Raw genomic sequence first — 18,510 nt, forward strand, 5'->3', positions numbered from 1 at the left:
CATATTTAACTTTAATTCACCATGATGGCACAGTGGGATGAATTTAAGGGTTTTGGTGAATGAGGAAGGGACTGCTCATGCATTAATAGCCATGAAGTGCCACAGCAGCAAGAGATGAAGGAAACACTTGGTCTCAGCTGTGATGGGAGTTAGTTCTCTTGCTTCCAAGAGTACATGTACAACTGGGCTTTTTTATGGCTTTATATATACTTGCACTTTCAGACTTAATTCTGTCTGCACCAGAAAAGGAACTTTAAATGTCTGAGGAAGGCTTCTGTAAGGAATAAGAAAGGCATAGGGAATATGAAGTTTTAGAACAGAAGGTTTCATAATTCAGAAGTATTAAGGCTGCCCCAGCCTATTCCAGTAGTGGGGATGGATGCCTATATTTGCTTTTCCTTCATCCCACATGCTGTACAATCCCAGCATTTATTGCCATTGGCAGAAATGAACAATAAAGCCTCCTATCACTGGAATTAATGGATTTCTTCCACCTGTGGGCATTTCTATGTCCTGCCCAGTTTGTAAAGCATAATCCATTCCCCCAGCTTCCAAGCCATGGAGAAGATCTCTCATTTCTATATAAAAGAAGTTAAACTTGCTGCTAATAGTTATTAAGAGTGATTAGATGATCCCAGTGCCTCATTTATGCACACAGGCACAGCTACTGGGAATTGAATTGCTGACATCACCTCCTATACTATTTGGAATGTAACATCAGACTATTAGGAACATTAATATAAACTAGCAGTCATATTTAAAAACAAGTAAACAACAATTAAAAAAACCTCATAAAAATTAGAAACACATAATTTTAAAAGGAGGAGAATGTAAATGTTTACATACAAAAATGTTGACATACAAAAAAAAAAAGGCAATATAAAAAGAACGGCCATTTGCCTTGTGTAACGCATGAAGATGTCTGGGCTTCTCCATTCTTATTTTTGACTTTTAAAAAAATTCTCAGATGATTAGAGAAAAAATAATCATTAAAAAAGCGTAGCCATTTTAAAATCCCAGGAAACATCCTTATTAGACCGTATGCATCCCACCTCATGCTCTTTGATGTAGTTACAATGGAATTTTTTTTTTCTTCATAAAGAATGGGGGAAAGGCAACTCCAGTAAATACTGTGTACCTACAAAAATAAATGGATAAACATCATGTCACTCTGAGTTATCTTGGGAAAAACATCCACCAGAAAATACAGCAACATCACAGACATGCAGACCAAGTATCTTAAACCAGGCAAAGTATCTATGATTGCTTGTTTTTATCTTTCTCTAAAGGGAAGCTATGTTTGACCTCTAAGGAAGGTCAACAACTTAATTATTGTACTCGAGACAAAGCTACTCTGTGCACAGGAAATGAAAGCTAAAGAGAAGCACTTTGAAAAGAAAGACGTTTTACTCTCTTAAATAAATGAGACCTGCAAAATTCAATATTGTTTTCATCCTGACCAAGCCTTCTGGCTGGATGCTAAGTGATGTTCATCGGGTAAAGACAGGAAATCCAGGAGCCTTCCTGCCTTTGCAACACAAGTAGCAGGGCAAAGCAGCTTGGAAGACAGTGAAAGAAAAAAAGGCTGTACAGGGAGGGCTCTCACAATCATACTTCGTTAGAAAGCCAGATCCACTTGCTTGAGGAATGAACACCTTGAGGCATTTTGATTAAAAAAAACCCCATTCACTTCTTATTTTAGGACACTGCTTAGAAGAGGATAGCTTGGATCTTCTGAGGAGATGCAGTTGGAAGAACAAGGAAGAGGAAGAGCAGTTGGGCTCTGTGACGTGCCACCTTCTGACAGAGCACCTAACACTACAGTTAATCCAAATACACCCAAACAGAAAGAAAAACAAACAAACAAACAAATAGATGTGTCACCATCACAAACTATAAGCACTGTGCTCTAGTGCTGAGCTTTATAACTAATACTGCTCTGCCAGCTTGTACCTCAGTTTTCACTTTACTGCCATATGTTGGAGCTATGGGAGGTTTGACTGATCTTTAAAAATGCTGTGCTGTTATTTGAGTCTGAGCTGACTGGTGCTGATCAGCCCAGAAGGAAGGACAGCCTGTAGCTCACTGAAAGCAAGGAAGAGCACAGCAGGAATGTGGAGCATTAGGTTTATGGAGAAAATCCAGCTTCACCCAAAAGCTCAGAAAAGGGATGCTATTCACCAGTGTTGGAAAGCCATAAATCTTTAACTGGAGTGGTCTGGCAAAGGGTAAATCACCAGCCACAAGCTTTTTCCAGAGAAAACATGCCATTTCCAGTGAATAATGCAAAGACTGCAGCCCTGCTCTGGGTAGGGGAGGTGTCCACTTTACCATCAATGTCCAGATAAAAACAATCTTGGAGTGTTCCTAGTCAGAAGAACACGGACAAGCATTTGTGTGTGTGCTACCTCTTTCTAGAGCTTAACAATAACAAACTTTGTGCCCATAAGCAAGAACCTCCACAGAAGTGGCTGGATTGTCACCAGTGCAGTGTTGCAGCTTCTCCTGTGGTTAATGGGAATTGCCAGCAGAGCACACTGTGACAGCCAGGCTGCTTCTGGACTAAAGACCAGATCTCCCACCACCCAGCACTGTAGCATGACCTATTCCCACCCTGGGGCACAGCCAAGAACTGCTGCTCACCAGCACCCCTGGTCCTCCCTCTCAGGCTCTGAAATACCTCCCTGGTGTTGTATGGAGGAGGGTGAGAAGTCCAAGAGGGTGAGGAAATCCCTTCTGGCTCCCTACCTGACATATATCCCCGCCTGTGGGGCTGGCTGCTGCTGCTCATTTTTGGCAGCTTACCTGCTCACTGATGACTTAACTGGATGATGTTTTTTAAGAGCACCCCGGGGATTTACAGCTCATGTTACATTTTAAGTCACAAAGAACTTAGGAGCCTGCATTTAGAGTAATGCAAGTGGCAAATCAATAAGGTAGGGGACCTGTGGAAAAATCAATAGCAGTCATGCAATGGGAAGCTATCTTAACCCCAACTCACAAGGAAAATGATGTTAGTTTGCACGGGTAACTTAATACTGGCATTTCTTACCATTTGAGTACCTGACAAATTTTTTCTTACCTGAAAGGAAGGACAATAAGAACCACTCTGTCTTGAAGGGTTTATGAGCTTTAAGAATGCCAGAGTGACCTTTTCCAATCCAACATCATCATTTATCCAACAGATCTTTTCAGATGTTTTGAACTCTCTGATTTCCAGAGGGCCTTGTTTCTTGTCTTAAAATTGTCAGAGCTGTCCTAAAACTAGACCCCTTCCATGTAATTGGTGTGTGTGATACCTGACAACACTCAGAGATGCAGGATATTCACTACTGATGATAAGGCTTTTCAGAGGGAGAAGAAACAACTAAGTTTCGAGTTCAAACATTCTGCCTTTCTCCAACTTGTGGAAAAATGGGGAAAAATTGTCCTAAGCAGGCAAACTTTTTCAGGAGTTTGTGCAGTGGCTGAGCACAGAGTGGTCTGGCTAATGAGAACAACCGATTATGCAGATTTAACACAAACACATTTTAGGATGGCTAGGATTGGATTCAGTCTGTCCCCATATACATACTGACAAAGCCCACAGCCTGCATCTGGGCCAAGGCTTTCACAGTCACTGGTTCCAGGATGTAAACTGTCATCTGCAGTCTTTGTTCTCAAATGTCCTCAAAAACCTTGCATTTTGCTGGTTTAAAACACATGCTCAGAGGACTTTGCTTTACTGAGTGTTGCAATTTGCCTCACAGACTTGACCTGTCTTGTTTATTTACCACTATGGCATATCTGCAACTTTTCCAGCAGCTGGCTTATTTATTTTTTCCTTTCAAATCCTTCATAACAATAATGAAGAGCTTGGGGGCAAGAACAAATCATTGCAGGACCTTGATAAAAACACCCTCCTGATTTATCAATTTGCTCACTTAATATGTGTAACATTTTAGGTAGTGACGTTTAAAAACTATTTTGTACCACCATTTTTGTTATCAAAACTATGCTAACTGGTGTCATTTATGTCACCATCTCTCTAGCTCAATGTGAACTATTTTGTGCCTCTGATTTCCCTGCAGTTGTCTCAGAACTGACATCGGGTTCACTGGCCTATAATTACTTGGGGAGGCTGGGAGAAGGGAGTCACCTCCTTCATCCTTCTAAAATAATGAAGCATTTGTCCAGTTCTAGGTGTCTGGAATTTCCCCAGTAACTTATGAGGTAAGGAGGTCCCCAAGAGATGTTGATATAAAGTAAAGACTGCTATAAGCAAGAGACAAAAATCTCACCCTTGAGGCTTGGAAACGCTGTTGTAACACTTGGATTCAACCAGATCAGGATGGAAATGGATAATATTTGTTCCTGTGGATTAGTAGCTTGTCCTGCATTTGATTCTGATGTATTCATCAGCCTTAAAAGTACACTCAATTTCTGCAATTTATGTCCATCTAGAATCTCCACTGTCAAATTACTGAGTGGTGCTGACTCCAGCAGCAGCATGATGTGGCTGGATTACCAAGCACTGCCTGCTTTCCACCTGCTACAGTAAATTTTCTGCATTCACACTGAACTGTACCCCAGCCTGGAAACAGCAGCACAACTGACCTAAATTGCAGGATTTTATGAGACCTCCTAAAGTAGGCAGTTTTACCTGGTTTTGAGTTTCATTAGGGAAGCTTTGCTCCAGATTCCACCATTTTTAAGGGTAACAGAGCATCACCATGCCTGCTAAAAATGGGAGGCAAGGATTCATCCTTCAGGAGAACATCACTGCCTGGAGACATCACTAGGAGACAGTGTTTGACAGCAGACATGTTCTTCTAGTTCTTCTGATTTTTTTCTCAACCTAATTTTAAAGACCTAGAAAGGCTTTTCCCTACTTGTCTCCTGTTTTGCACTTGTGTATTTTAAGGCTCTGCATACATGGAACCATTTTAATGGGACAGCAGAGTTGCACTGAAGTCCCAGAGTGCCTCTGACAGATGAAGAGATGGCAAAAAAAGTGAGTAGTAGCCAGAAGATACAGCCCTGAGGAACAGTATGCCCTCCAGTACATGCAGTTATGTCCAGTTGACATTTCTCCTACGTGCACTGGAGAGATATTTATGCTACTGCAAATTATGCCTGTCTTCGACATTAAAACATCTGAAATCAGATCCTAAACTCTGAGGAAAAAGGGTACTTAAACACTGATACAAAATTAAGAGAAATCCAGCAAGAGAGGCCTCTTTGTCTAATGATCTGCTTTAAGAGACCCCCTACAGACTTTCAGAAGACACATAGATTCAGCTACTTTCCCTCTTTCTTGTGGGGGGAACCCCCCCAAAAACAACAACAACAACAACAAAACCCAAAAAAACCTCAGCTAGGAGTGAGAGATCCCTTGTCTTTCTTTTTTTTTTTTGTTGTTAGGGTACCTTCTATCTGTTTGCTCAGGATATTATTTTCCTTTCATCAAGAAGTATGGTTTTCTCAGATACACTGTTTACATGGGCACAGGGTCAATCTCTGTGCATTTTCTTCCACCCCTACAAATGCAAAATTGTACAATCACAGAACAGCTTTCACCACAACTTTTACAGCTGATCCAGTATCAGCATTTCTCTTTCAAGAATAACTCCCACTCTCAACACCACAGAGGTGGTGGTCTTGATTCTTCATTAAACATCCAGAGGGCCAGATACCCTGCTGGAGTGTGTTAGGGTAGAGGATGCTGAGCTCAGAGAGAAAGAGCTCTTTTAGAACTCCTCCAAAGTTCCTTGCAGTTCTTGTGGAATCTGAAGGTTGGTTGCCCCAGATGAAGCTTCAAATGCACCTACAGAGACAGATTCCTAAGGCTGAGAGGCTTCATTTTCACATCTATTTCTTTAAACAAGGTCAAAGTCTTAAACTGATGCCTTTCCACAAGTCAGGAGCACTCCTGTTCAGTGATTATTCCATTGAAATATCGAATTGATCAAAAGGTGTGGTGAACAAGAGTATGTGAGATGTCCCTGTCATTTAGAGAGGGATGGAGAGTTCCAGCTGTAGGCTTCGTGCCTTAAGGTCTGCTATAGAGTTCCTTCTAATCCTTATATGGCATTTCAGGATATTTCATTGATGTTCCTCAAAATTTCAATAAAAAGATTGGACTGAACAGTGATGCAATAATTCAATCAGACCACTCTGGCTCTTGACATTTCTGCAAAGATTTCACTCAACACAAATTTGGGAGCACCAGGTATGACATGAGTGTAATCCATAGCCAGCCTCTCCCTCAAAAATGATAACACTGGAGTCCCAACTGCACTTTCCCTCAGGTACATTATTCAGACCAGGAGTAGGAACCAACTGTAATAACTGCCTGGTTCAGCTAATTTTACTTTTATCACATCTCACACCTTCTCTGACCTAACTGGGTGCAAGCAGTAAGCAAAAATATGCTGGCTCCCTGTTGCAGTATTAATTCTGCAAGCTGTACAGGCATTACTTCAAAAAGATGGAAACCTGCTAAAAAGAACATGTCTTCTCTCTCAGTTAATAACAAAGGGTGGAATTTAACGTTATCTTGACGCATTTGCTGCCAGAAAAGTATCTTCTAAAGTATAAAAAGCCACTGAAAATTGATGTGTTTCATTGACACCTTGTCTGTACATTGTCCATACAGACAAGGGCAAATGCACCAGTTTCTGTCCTTAGCCTGTGTCTTGGGCTGCAGCAAACAAGCACTGCAATTTATACCAGACACTGAAGAATATGAATATTTTCTTTACTACTCAGCTCCAGGAAAAGATAATTATTATAAGCAAAACCAGATGAAAATCTGAGAATATTTTATGATCCACTTTCATTTAAAAAAAGAAGAAAAAAAAAAAAGAAAAAAGTCTATTAGCCTCAGAACAATGGGGCCAAATTCACACTTGGGGTAACATCACTGACATCAGTAGAGCACTGCAATTAATTTGGCCCATGGGATCTACTTGAAAATATAACATACTGTCACAAGAATGACAGCCAAATTCTGAGAAGAAAATCTTTCTATACTGACTAATTTGGCCTTAAAAAGACATCCCAGCTGTACAAGCAGTAATCCACTGGGCTGGATCTTCAAGTGCAACTCTGCTTAATTCTGTACAATAAAGCTGAGTTATAAACACCTGAGAATTTGGCCAAGTGCCTTTTCCAGACCAAATGAGAGATCACAGTGTCAGTATTATTTGGCACCAGAATGGTGCTTACGTGACATTCAGAAAAACAAAGAGAAAGAGACTGGGGGGTAGAATTCAAGAACAACCAGGTAGCCAAAGATCTGAGTGAAATACTGATATCCCTTGCTAATCCCTTCTTATCCTATCTCCTCTCTCTCCCACCAAGCAGTCTCCTGAAGCACGTTAAGCTGCAGGGAGAATCAGAACAAAAAGCAGAAGGCTTTTTTGCTGTTTCTGTCGTCATTTATTTATTTTTAAACAGAAAACTCTTGTCCCTTGCAGTGATGACGTTTTAATGAATCCATCAATCACTGCAAACTCCAAACTAGAATCCTACATAAAAGAGACCTATTTGTAATACGTGACCTAAGCCCATACCTAATGAAATTAGTTCTCAGGGAGACAATGTAGGTCTTTCATTGCTGTCTCCATGGAATCGTAGATGATTAAGCTGGACAGGGCCTTCTGGGTCCTCAAATCCAATCCTGTACACCTAGCATCACTTTATCCTTGCCTTGTTCCCTGGAGTGTGTTATCTAATCCTTTGCTGACTGATTGTGACCCACCTTACAACTCCTCTTCCGTGGGCAAATCTTCATTGTGTGTTGCCTAAGCAAGGTCTTGATTGCCCCTGTAGGTCTTCAGTTCCCCTGCATCAAAGATTTTCAGGGGGTTTGGATCCATGCTATCTCCTCATCCCCTGATTATTTTAAGTCTTCCAACACTGTCTTTTGATTTTCTTGACTTCTTGCTCATTGGCAGCCCATGCTGCATCACACCTCTGCCACCACGTTGGGTTCCTCAGGACACATTCATAGTCAAATCTTTGACTATATTTTGCTGCTCCCATATGCAGTAAATCCCCCAACTTCACTAAACCCTGCCTCAGTTCTTTGCTTCTCTCCTCGTGGCTAACAAACCCATTACAATTTGCTTTCATTACTGTTTCTCTCAGGTTGGTGTTTCAGAGCTCTCACTTAATGCTTTCTTACCACAGCATTGCTTTTCTTTGCCACTCATCCTGTACCTACAGCACCTGAGATTACTTCTTATCCCAGATGGAGAGGATTACTTAACTCCTGGGCTCAAGAGCATCCTCCCTGCCAACTCCTCTTCCTCAAGTTCCACCCCCAGTGACACCACTAAGATGCAAATCCCCAAGACAATCTTCAAAATAAAATCATACTTAGGGAAGACCCTGACTTCACATTCAAAGCTCTCCACTCACTGCTGACTATTGTTTTGGCTGCTGGTAATTTAAACTTATGCAGATGATATAAACATATTCAGTGTGCTACATCCATGGACAAATTCATGGGACAAATATTGCTGCTGGCTTCAGAAGTATCAGAGAAAGCAGTTGCTGCTCCCTCGTGGTCATCAGCATCATCCCTGTTCTGAAAGTTACCATCCCCTAAACTCTGCAGTAATTTACAATCTTTTATCTTCCATCTGTCTACCAAGATGCTTTTTTCTATAGTCTTGTTGAAGTCAAAGCAAAACAGGGTAATAGAGGTTATTACTGAAATGTCTTTAATCTAGCCATGTCAGCAGCCTCATGGGATGGCTTGACAAGACAGATCAGGACACGGTTACAAACAGCAGTTTCTAAAGCAACTGGGTAGTCCTGAACTCAATGATTCCTCTCTGTCTTTTCCCACTTCCTTTTTTACCACTTAGCAAAGTGTTTTCACTGACTACATGTCCTGTCAGTACTGTCTGGCATGACTGTGAAGCAGTTTTAAAACTTAGGTGGCCCCTTGATTTTTGAAGAACAGATAGAGACCAGAACACTTATGTTGTATACAATACAGAAATCAAAGCTTAGATGCTATCACACAGCTGACCTCCTTCTGTGCTCACCATGGATGGCATCACACAGCAAATCTGCAATTATAAAGTGAATGGCAATTCCAAAACCTTTAGAAAAAAATTATCTTCATGTACTGGGACCAGCACAGAATGCTTTGTTGTCAGCATGCCTTTCTTCTTTTGGGGTCCATTGTCCCTTGCTATAATCACTACCAAGATATTTCTTTCCCCATCTGTTAAAACCCAGCATGAAAATCAGACAGGGCTCTTGAACCCTTTTCTCACTATTTTACATGTGAAAGCTGGCTTTCCTCACTGTAAATTCTAGTCCTGGAAGACAAGGATCACAAAGGGCCAAACGGAGACCGCCCTCAGAGAAGGATCTGCTTTAGCTGCCTGTCTCTCAGCAGCTTCCTTCACAGAGCTAGTGCTGAGGAGATATATCACTTTTATTACCTTATCATTCTCCACTGGGACTGCAAGAGTTCTGTGGAAAAAAAATCCAGAGCATTTGTAACTTAAAGCATTGTCCTCTCTCTGTTGGGGTTGTTCTTGACCTGTTTCCACAATATCACTTGTCCTGAATGGAAGACAATCCTTATTTCCATCTGCTTTTCTTATTTCTTTGCTCCTGGTTTACATCTAGTATTCCTATTTATGGAAGAACAGGGAATCTCTCTGCTTTTTGGCTCTACATTGTGCCTCCCTTGTTCTAAACCATCAAGGAACCTGTCTGCTGTCATGGACACCCCTGTCATACTGGTGTGGTGGGATCTCTTCTCCTTCTTGCCTGAAAATCAGTCTGCCTTTTATTTCCCCCTTCTTTCCCCCCCGTGGAGTCTCAATCCTGCCTGTCTCCACTGTCTTGTCATGTTGTCTTTGGGGGGTAGTTTCCCTTCCTTTCTTCTTTGCCTCTGAATTGTCTTTCATCTGCTGTTGAATAAATTTGTTGCTCAAGCTTCATCTCTCCTGCACTAGCTAATTTCATCCTCTCTCTTGCCCTTGGATAGGGTTGTCCCTTGGATATCCCTTTCCACCTTTTTCTTCTCAAGACCAGCTTCTTATTCAAGCACTGTGCTTTAGCATTGCTTTTGCTGTCTCCTCAGGATCACATCTTTGAATTCCTCCCTGAATTTCAAGTTACCTCCACCTTCCTCTTTAGTGCTTGTATCATTTCCTCCATGACTATAGTCAGATTATGTTTCATACCTGTGTATGAAACACCATTTTGTGCCACACTGCACTGATGTGCAGTGGGAAATTCTGCAATCATCCATCTTCTTTGGAACCTTTTCCTCTTTTGTTCCTTTCAAATTATTCTTCAGAAGAGCCTAACAGAGTTAGGTACCAAAATTTCACCAATCCTTGCTAGGTGCATTGGTTTATAACACATGTTAGAGAAATGGGAGACTATCACAAGTTGTTAAGCAATAAAAATCCCTGCAACATAATCTGTTGTGGTTGGACATTTTATTGAAATCCTGGATAGTCATTTGCAAAAAAGCTGACATGCAGGGTTTGGATTTAATCTTCACATTTCCACTCAAACTGTGGCATTGTTTGAACACAACAGCTTTGGGATCCTGGCAAAAGAGTAAAACTGTCCGAGCTGTTCCACTCTGGTTTGAATTATCTTCTTTTTATTTATTTATTTCTAGCTTTGAAGTCTGTGTACTTTAAAAATCAATGAACATCATATTAACAAGCAGACACTAATTACATTTTAACAAACTGGAAAGGCTTGGCTACAAATCTTTGAAAAGATAGATTCACATTTTAAAAAGCTTTCTAATCCAACTGGCATCATTGTAGTAAGACACTGACAAAGCCTGCACAGAATGGAAACGTTAAAGGAATCTGTTTTCCAGAATTTTTTTTCTATGATTTATAATTAGTCTTCATCATTGTACTGTCTCACACACTAAGTCTGGTAAACAGAATAGTCATGACTTTTACAGGATTAATGGAGACATTCTGAGATATAGAAATTAAAAGACCACTCAGATAATAACAACACTTCACTCTTTTGTAGCTCTTCTCATCAGTTCAACTTATTGTTTTACAAACAAATCAGAATCACTATCAGAGTGCTACAGAGGGATAAAAATGAGGCAAGAAATGCTAATGTATGTCATCTGTAATTACTTAGCAGAACAGAGGCAGATCAGAACTGGGTCTCTTGTATCCAGTTCAGAGCTCTAATTCACAGGTTACAGTGGTTCACTGAGCAGTTTTTAAAGCATGGGTATTAGAGTGTGCAGTGGGAGTCAGAGAGTTTGTATTAGGATGATCTGCACACCAGGAAATGCTAAAAGTGTGAATAGACGGTCCTGGAACTATAAAAAAATATCATGCCTCTTCTGACCACTCTGTCTGAGAGTAGCTGTGTCCTTGGTGTGAGGGTTGTTAGAAAAGCAGCTCCCACATGAAAGTAGGATCCCCAGCAATGCACGAAACAGTTTCTGTACAGAGCAGAGAGCCAAGACATCACGAGGTTTGTGTGGTAACAACAAGGGGAGAGTAGGACACAAGGAGGATGCTTGTGTCAGAGCAGGCTCCAGGAAACACACAGGAGAAACTATGCTTTTGAAATGTCCCCACCAATTTCACCACTTCTGTGCTATTCCAGAACAGCTGCTTGAGAGGTAAACAGATGAGGAACCCACTTCAGACAAGAAGTGATCTGCAGCACAGCAAAGCCCCTGTGCCAAGAAACACTTACTCACTGCTGTGCCATGGATCATGTGAGGTCATATCAGACCCCAACAGGCTCAGCTGTCCTCTTCATGCTGTGCTCTGAAGAGAGAGATCTGTCTCTGGCAAGACAGACCTGCTGCTTGCAGTGCTGGGAGGGGAAATACAGATACCAAAGACAAGAGCAACAAACTTGATGGCACTTCATACTTCATGGAATGAGACATCAGTTCTGAGCTCCAGGAACTGGAAGATACATAATATGTTGGCCCACTCACAGGATACCAGAGTCAGTTCATGCTCACAGCAAATTCTTTGAGACAATTTCAGTGGAAGTGAGAGGAAAGGACCATTGCTCCATGACACACACATCAACATTTCTCTGTCTGCTACTACAGGTACTTGACTTACTTGTGAGAACTGATTTTCTAGACTTCCTACAGTGTCCTGCTTTCATGGCCACATCTTCTGGTTGAGCTGAAGTGCCAGAAACTCATCTGCTGGAGTGACCTACGGCCCATGTCCTTCTGTATCTGCAAAGAAGAGGACAGCCTGTCATGCCTGTCCTGGAGCCACATCAGGTACACCTGGCAGAGAAGCACAGGCAGTTGTCACCATACCACAACCACTCCCAGAGGTGGCATCCCAGCAGTGATGCCCAATGAGAGCATCCCAACCATCAGTGATGCTGTACACGCTTGTCACTAGAATGATCTCTGAACAATTTTCAGCATGAGCACAGCTCGTTATAGATGGTGGCTCAAGCATCACTGTAACCTTGGCTACCCCTGCAGCAAAAGCTGTGGAACTTGAGTATATTGATAACAATTAAAACATCTGGAAGTGACTCTCCAAAAAGGTTCTATGAATAGAGTACCAAGTATCAGGGTCATCTGCCATGGCACCTCATCTACCCTTGCTTCTCTTCGTAAAAAAGCAGGAGTAACACATGAAGTGCAATAGCTCTCTTTGCCTACCTTGAAATCACTATTTTGATGTTAAAGACCACATTTTCCACTTTTCCACCCACCTGGTTAAAAAGATTTGACAACTCCTGTAATGCTTGCACCAAAAAATTCTTTCCACACAACTGGATCTAATCTAAGTCTCTGAGTCCACTATGTCTCTCCATCTCCTGTGCCTCTACATTACCCTTTTAACATGATTAGCACATGATAAAAATGGATTTATCAGTGCTCTCTTATGTCACTTGTCAGTGACATGCTATGTATGTGGAAAGAAACACACTCCCCTCTTCAGTAAGTACTGAGCAACCACCCTGATTCAGACCCCAGACTCCTGTTCTGATGGTGCTTAATAGTTTATTTTTGTGTGGTCATACGGGTGGTGGTTTTGGGACCATCTTGACAGGTCTGAAGCTTTGCCTCCCAAATGGATAAAGTGAGTCCTCGTTATCTTGTGACTGATCCGCAGTGAGCACAAACAACACTGGATGTGTGAGTAAATGAGGGAAACACCTAGATACTGTTTTTCAAGGCATCTGGAGGCTCAAATGTTCAGCTGCCAATACCCGCAAGACATCTGCCATTTCTCAGCTGGTGGTGTGGTTTCTTTAAAATTTAGTCCTGATTTGTGTTTTAATTTGAAGAACAATTAAACTTTATGCACAAATAAAAGGCAGATCATATACTGGAGAATCTCTATTGGATTTCTAAGCAGGCTAGAAAGTACATAAACACCTTTAGCACAGACTGCTTTTCTTACATCACTACTTTATTCCCTGTCAGGACATAGAAAAACGTGATACACCTTCAACCAAACACACTTTGAAAAATAAAATAAAATTAAAAAAAAAATCTGAAATCCTACCTTAAATAAATCCACTCCATATCTTGGTCCCCTGTGAAGAGCAGCGGCTGTGAAACAGTCCAGAGACAAGAGTGTTCAAACCCCTCTGAAATAAATGCAGGCAGCTCACCTCACGCTGACAGGTTCCTCTCACGGTTGTACTGGCCTTAAAATAACAGTATTGACTTCAAAGCAAGACTTAACCTGGTCTACACTTGCACAAATGACAGAACAAGCCCATTCTTGGCTCAACAGCTCAGGCAGTTCAGATTCGGTTCAGCGCAGAAATTTCGCACCTTCAGGAGGAAATTTTTATTTGAAAAGGAAAGATTAAAGTCTGCAGGAGCTGATGAGGATACCAGGAAAAGCAGGCAGTGAGGCAATGCCAAAAAGCCAACTGTTGCACTTCAGGTCCTCTGCAGCTGCCAGTCTGCTTTCCCTGAAACATCAGAACAGAGAGAACAATACAAAGACACAGTAGCAGTGGAGGGGGGAACCACCTTGACAAGTTTGATAAGCTCAGGAAATTGAGATTTTCTAAAAGATGAGGTGGGATAATGGTACAGGAAAGGGCAAACAATTCAGATACTCTGTCAAACAGAAACTCTTGAGTCCTCCCATATCATAAAGGTCAATCAAGATTTTATGTAAGATAACGAGATGCAGCTTGACAATAAGAAGTTAGTGTAGTTATACCTGTGTTTCCATTGGATTAAAACATGACAACTTGGCCTTTTTTATTTATTGAAGGCAATTCTTCTTCAAAACCTTCTAAAGCAATTACAGGGAGCTGTATTTCCCAAGAATGTGCATGCCTGAAGATGGAGCACATTCTAGGAAATATGTTTTCCTTATGCTAGAAGTGTTAATTGCCTAATAGATACTCTATCAGTCTTTCTCTTAAACTAGCTAGAATAGAGTTTCCAAATGCTGGTCAACTCTAAATCTACTAAAAGTGATGTAAACCAGGAAAAAGTCCATGCTGGTGAAAAAACAAGCAACAGACCATAACTGAGCCTCATGGGGAAAATCTAAAAGACTGAAGTTCCCACGAGTTTTATTACTGCACCAGTGGAACAGGGATTTCTCCCTAACTGTTCCCCAGCCCAGGGATAGTCAGTCTGTACTTTCTCTAATGTGTAAGGGATGGAAGAAATCAGAAGAGGGCACATAATAAATCAACTGACAGTCTCTGAAAAATAGCTGTCCTGTCTCCTTAATATGAGTGAGAGTAATGTTCTGAGGGCAGGAAGAATTCAGCTTTAGGCCGAAAACATTCCCCTATAGGGGTACAAAAAGTGATCACTCTGTAGTTTAATCAATCTCAGGCCTCTCTTTGAGGGGAAAAAGTGTGTTGCCTGCAACAGCACGTGTAATAATGTTTGCTGAAATATAAACTATGGCCCTATACCACAAGATGGCAGGTCAGAAGTCAACTGAGGATCTGGCCACAGATGTTCAGTAATAGAGATCAAAAAGCAATAGATCAAGTTCAGTACTTCTCCTTTAGGAGCAGGTTGCAGAAATTTCGCATCCCATCTCCTTCACAGTTTAAGTGCACTCACTCTGCATGTAACAAAGCTGTACATCACAAATTGCCGGGTTACTCAAAGTTCATGTTTCCTAACTTCTCCTCGTCCTGTGCTTGAGTATTTAATTATTTATACAGTGAGTTTGCTCTTATCCACAAACACAGCTCCCCTGAACCTCTGCAGTGTTTTTCAAGTCCGTCTACCAAAGTGAAGAATCATATGACACACCATTTAGTCCTCCCCCAGCCCTTGATATATGTTTCCTAAAGCCGACACTTGATATTATGGAATGTGTTGTAATCAATTCTTAAAGTTATAGCACCACTGGATTTTTATTAACTTGCACAACAACAACAACAAAAATCCAACAAAAAATGGGCCCTCATAATCAGTCAGCCTGGTTATATCCTGAAAGCTGCTTTAACAAGCAGGGAGTAATATAGTGTAATTGGTACTCCACAATTTAATTGTTCTGTTCTTAAATCTAATATTGCAGCTGTGGGTTAAGTTTACACCACAGCTTTCAAGAGAACATGAAAGTGTGGTACATCTGTGCAACAGAAAGCTAAACATCTCTCATCTGATGTGTTTACAATGACATTTGATAGCGTGGAATTGTTTGGAGTTCATTCTTAAAGCTGCAGAACTGCTTTTCAATGCTGCAAAGAAAAAAAGGGAAAAGCCTCCAATCTCCTTCCAGCAACTCAGCCCACACAAGCCTGAGGATAATGCTGCTGTGGCCTTGCAGGGAAACTGTTGGCTTTAACAACTCCTTCAGGTGGCTTTGAGCATTGTCACTCAGGCAGGGGACAAGGGGACAAGCACATCTTCCCCCTCAGATGATACAACAATTATTTGAAAAACAAACGACTCAGAATAACTGGACAAATAAAACAACCCCTGACATGCATAAAACAGACAAGAATATTTCAAGAAATGTTATTACACGGATGACTTAAGCACACATAGAAATGATGGAGTTTTCTGTTTAACAGGTGGCAGAACTGCTCATGGTATTGAACTTCACATTCTGTATAACTAACAGCTTCAGCATTATGTACTTGTTAGTGAATTTATTAGGCACATAAGTAGTTCAAGAAACTTAGGAATGGGCCCATAAATGTCATCTGCAGTTTGTGAACTGCAAGTATCTGACTGTTTTGATCAAGGTTTTTACGGGAAAGTTAAATGGTTATTAAAATTATTTACTACTGCTCCACGAAAAGGGAGCAAGCCCTGCCGAAGAACTTACATTGGGAGAAGATGGGATAGGTTGTAGGTCAAATGTGTTGGCACAAAAGCATTTCTGTTCATGTCTAAGCCCAAACTTCTGTACAATTCAAAGCTTAGAGTGCATTTCAGCAGCTGAGAAAAGGTCTGTGGATGGGTGGAGGCATTCTCCCTTTCCCATGATCTGCCATCAGAAACACATGATCTGATCAGGTTACTTCTCTTGTTCTCAGCATTAATCTTTTTCTAACATTTTCTGTCCTTGGAGAAATGCATGATAGTGCAACTTAGTAAAAGAGATCACTTTCTGCTCATTCCTCTGTAGCAGTCCACACCGAGGTCTTGATTTATGCTCTTTAACAGATAAAAGTCAGTCTCACTGATGAAGCTCAGCTATATTACACTGGAATCTATTAATTTTTTTTTAAACTTTATTATTTCAGTCACAATTAAGACTATCTGGAGCCTCTTCATAAAAAGGGGCCATACCAAAAGCTGTACGCTAGCAAGTCGAAAAATGGATGCATTCATCCTGCATCAAAAATACCGTAAGAAGGACAGATCTCCTGGGGAGGCAAATCTGTATCAATATTTCAGTCTCTTGAATACAGAAAATTGATACAACAAGATGCAACACCCGAACTTCCCCTCCTTTCAATTAACTGAGAAATAAAAATTGTCCTTAGAAGGGAAGAAATGCGTTCGTGCTTTCCAGTTTTCGGGTTTTCCGCCCTTTCATAGCGTCATAATGTTCTCTTCAGAGGTGGAAAACTTAATCTTCAAGTTCAAGCCTAGTTTCTTCATACAGTTCAGGATGAGATGACTTGGAATACCGGGAATATTTCAGTTGTAGATAATCACCCAATTCATCCAGAGCATTCAAAACCTGTAAGACCATTTTACTTTGTCAATTCTCTTGGAAAAGAAATGAAGTTCTAGTAACCTCTATTTTACAGCAGAACAAGATTATAAAAAACATCAATTAAAGAAAGTTTAAAGGACAAATGGGTGATTTTTGCATTCATCCCACTGTAGTGAACATCAATGCAGTCACAGATGTACAACAGCATCTTTGAGAACAGAATTTACTCCTTCAGTAGGTTATGGTTTGTTAGTAAGTACATTAATTGAACACAGATGAAAAAAATTACTTTTTCTAAAAACACAGAGATATAACAACCCAGACAACAAGTTATCTTTGCTTGTGTAAAATAAATGTGTAAGGCTATGCTTCAATATTTGCTTATAGTTCCCAAGGACTGGAGTTGCCACTGCAATTTCTCAGCTAGGACTCAGCCCACAGTGCTGATCAGAGTCAACATAAATAGCCTGAATAGTTTAAGATGATTTTAGTGCATTCCATTATCTTAGACTAATATCACAGGCACAATTAATATTATTATTAAGTAATACTGTAATGCAATTTGCTGAGCTGTCCCCCCAGCTCTCAGTAGATTCAAAAAATAGATAAGGAACTTTGTACCACAGAGAGGCAGCTCAGTGTTTTGCAGCATCTAACCCACATTCAAGATCAGTCAACTTTTTGGCATCAAGAAAGAAAACAGCAATTTTGATTTTGAGCCTGTTTCTGTTAAGCCACTAAAACGAGCTCATGAACAAAAAAGAAGTAATTTAGTAATGGTTTATGCAGAGAGATAGCTTCCAGGTCATTAAGGAAGTTATTTTTGGGAGCTTGCCCTTTCATGGATCTTTCCTCTTTAGTTCCAGGCTGAGATTCAAAACAAATTTTGCCAAAGGGAAATGTTTTCATTGTGCTTGTTACCTGTTGTTACCCTGGGTTTAGGCATGTTCACAAAGCATTTGTCTTAAAAGCTTTCCATCTGCAAGTAATTCAGCTCAGGGCATTTCCGTGGACTGTAAGGACATTTAGAGAATGCCACGAGTACTGCAGCAGAAACACAGCATGTTCAGTGACAACTGTGGAGCATTTCAGACCTCCAGTGGTACCAGGAAGCAGCGATGTCCAGGTAATGAACATGAAATGATGGCCCAAAAATGTACTGGGCTTGACATTTGGGAGCGAGGGGAGAGGAAGAAAATCAAAGCAGTGACCTCAAGAGATTAATCTCCAGATCAAGGTCATCACCTATTAGTAGTTACTTAAGCCAAAATCCACACAGCACAACACCCAAAGCTGACAGTGACCAACACAAAAGCTATGCCCTGTCCTATGAAATACTGTCTTTATGGTATTGTACCTTGCTAATAACTACTGCACCTTTAAAAGCAGAAGG

General features: G+C 40.9%; 1 protein-coding gene across 13 annotated transcripts in view; it reads right to left on the reverse strand.

Annotated features, from left to right (window-relative positions):
* SPTLC3 (serine palmitoyltransferase long chain base subunit 3) overlaps nucleotides 1-18,510 on the reverse strand; it is a 125,602-nt gene that overhangs the window by 84 nt on the left and 107,008 nt on the right. For 11 of the 13 annotated variants that reach the window (XM_017818747.1, XM_017818754.1, XM_017818748.1 and 8 more), the window contains one exon: nucleotides 15,374-17,141. In XM_017818747.1, the coding sequence (XP_017674236.1) occupies nucleotides 17,028-17,141 (114 nt within the window). In that variant the 3' untranslated portion in view covers nucleotides 15,374-17,027. Of the gene's footprint in view, nucleotides 1-1,052; nucleotides 1,139-12,095; nucleotides 12,218-13,514; nucleotides 13,562-15,373; nucleotides 17,142-18,510 lie in introns of those variants that run through there. The other 2 variants (XR_001875452.1, XR_001875451.1) reach the window with 2 other exon arrangements.

The sequence above is a fragment of the Lepidothrix coronata genome, unplaced genomic scaffold (genome assembly GCF_001604755.1).
Source record: "Lepidothrix coronata isolate B3197 unplaced genomic scaffold, Lepidothrix_coronata-1.0 Scaffold71, whole genome shotgun sequence".
NCBI classification, from domain to species: domain Eukaryota; kingdom Metazoa; phylum Chordata; class Aves; order Passeriformes; family Pipridae; genus Lepidothrix; species Lepidothrix coronata.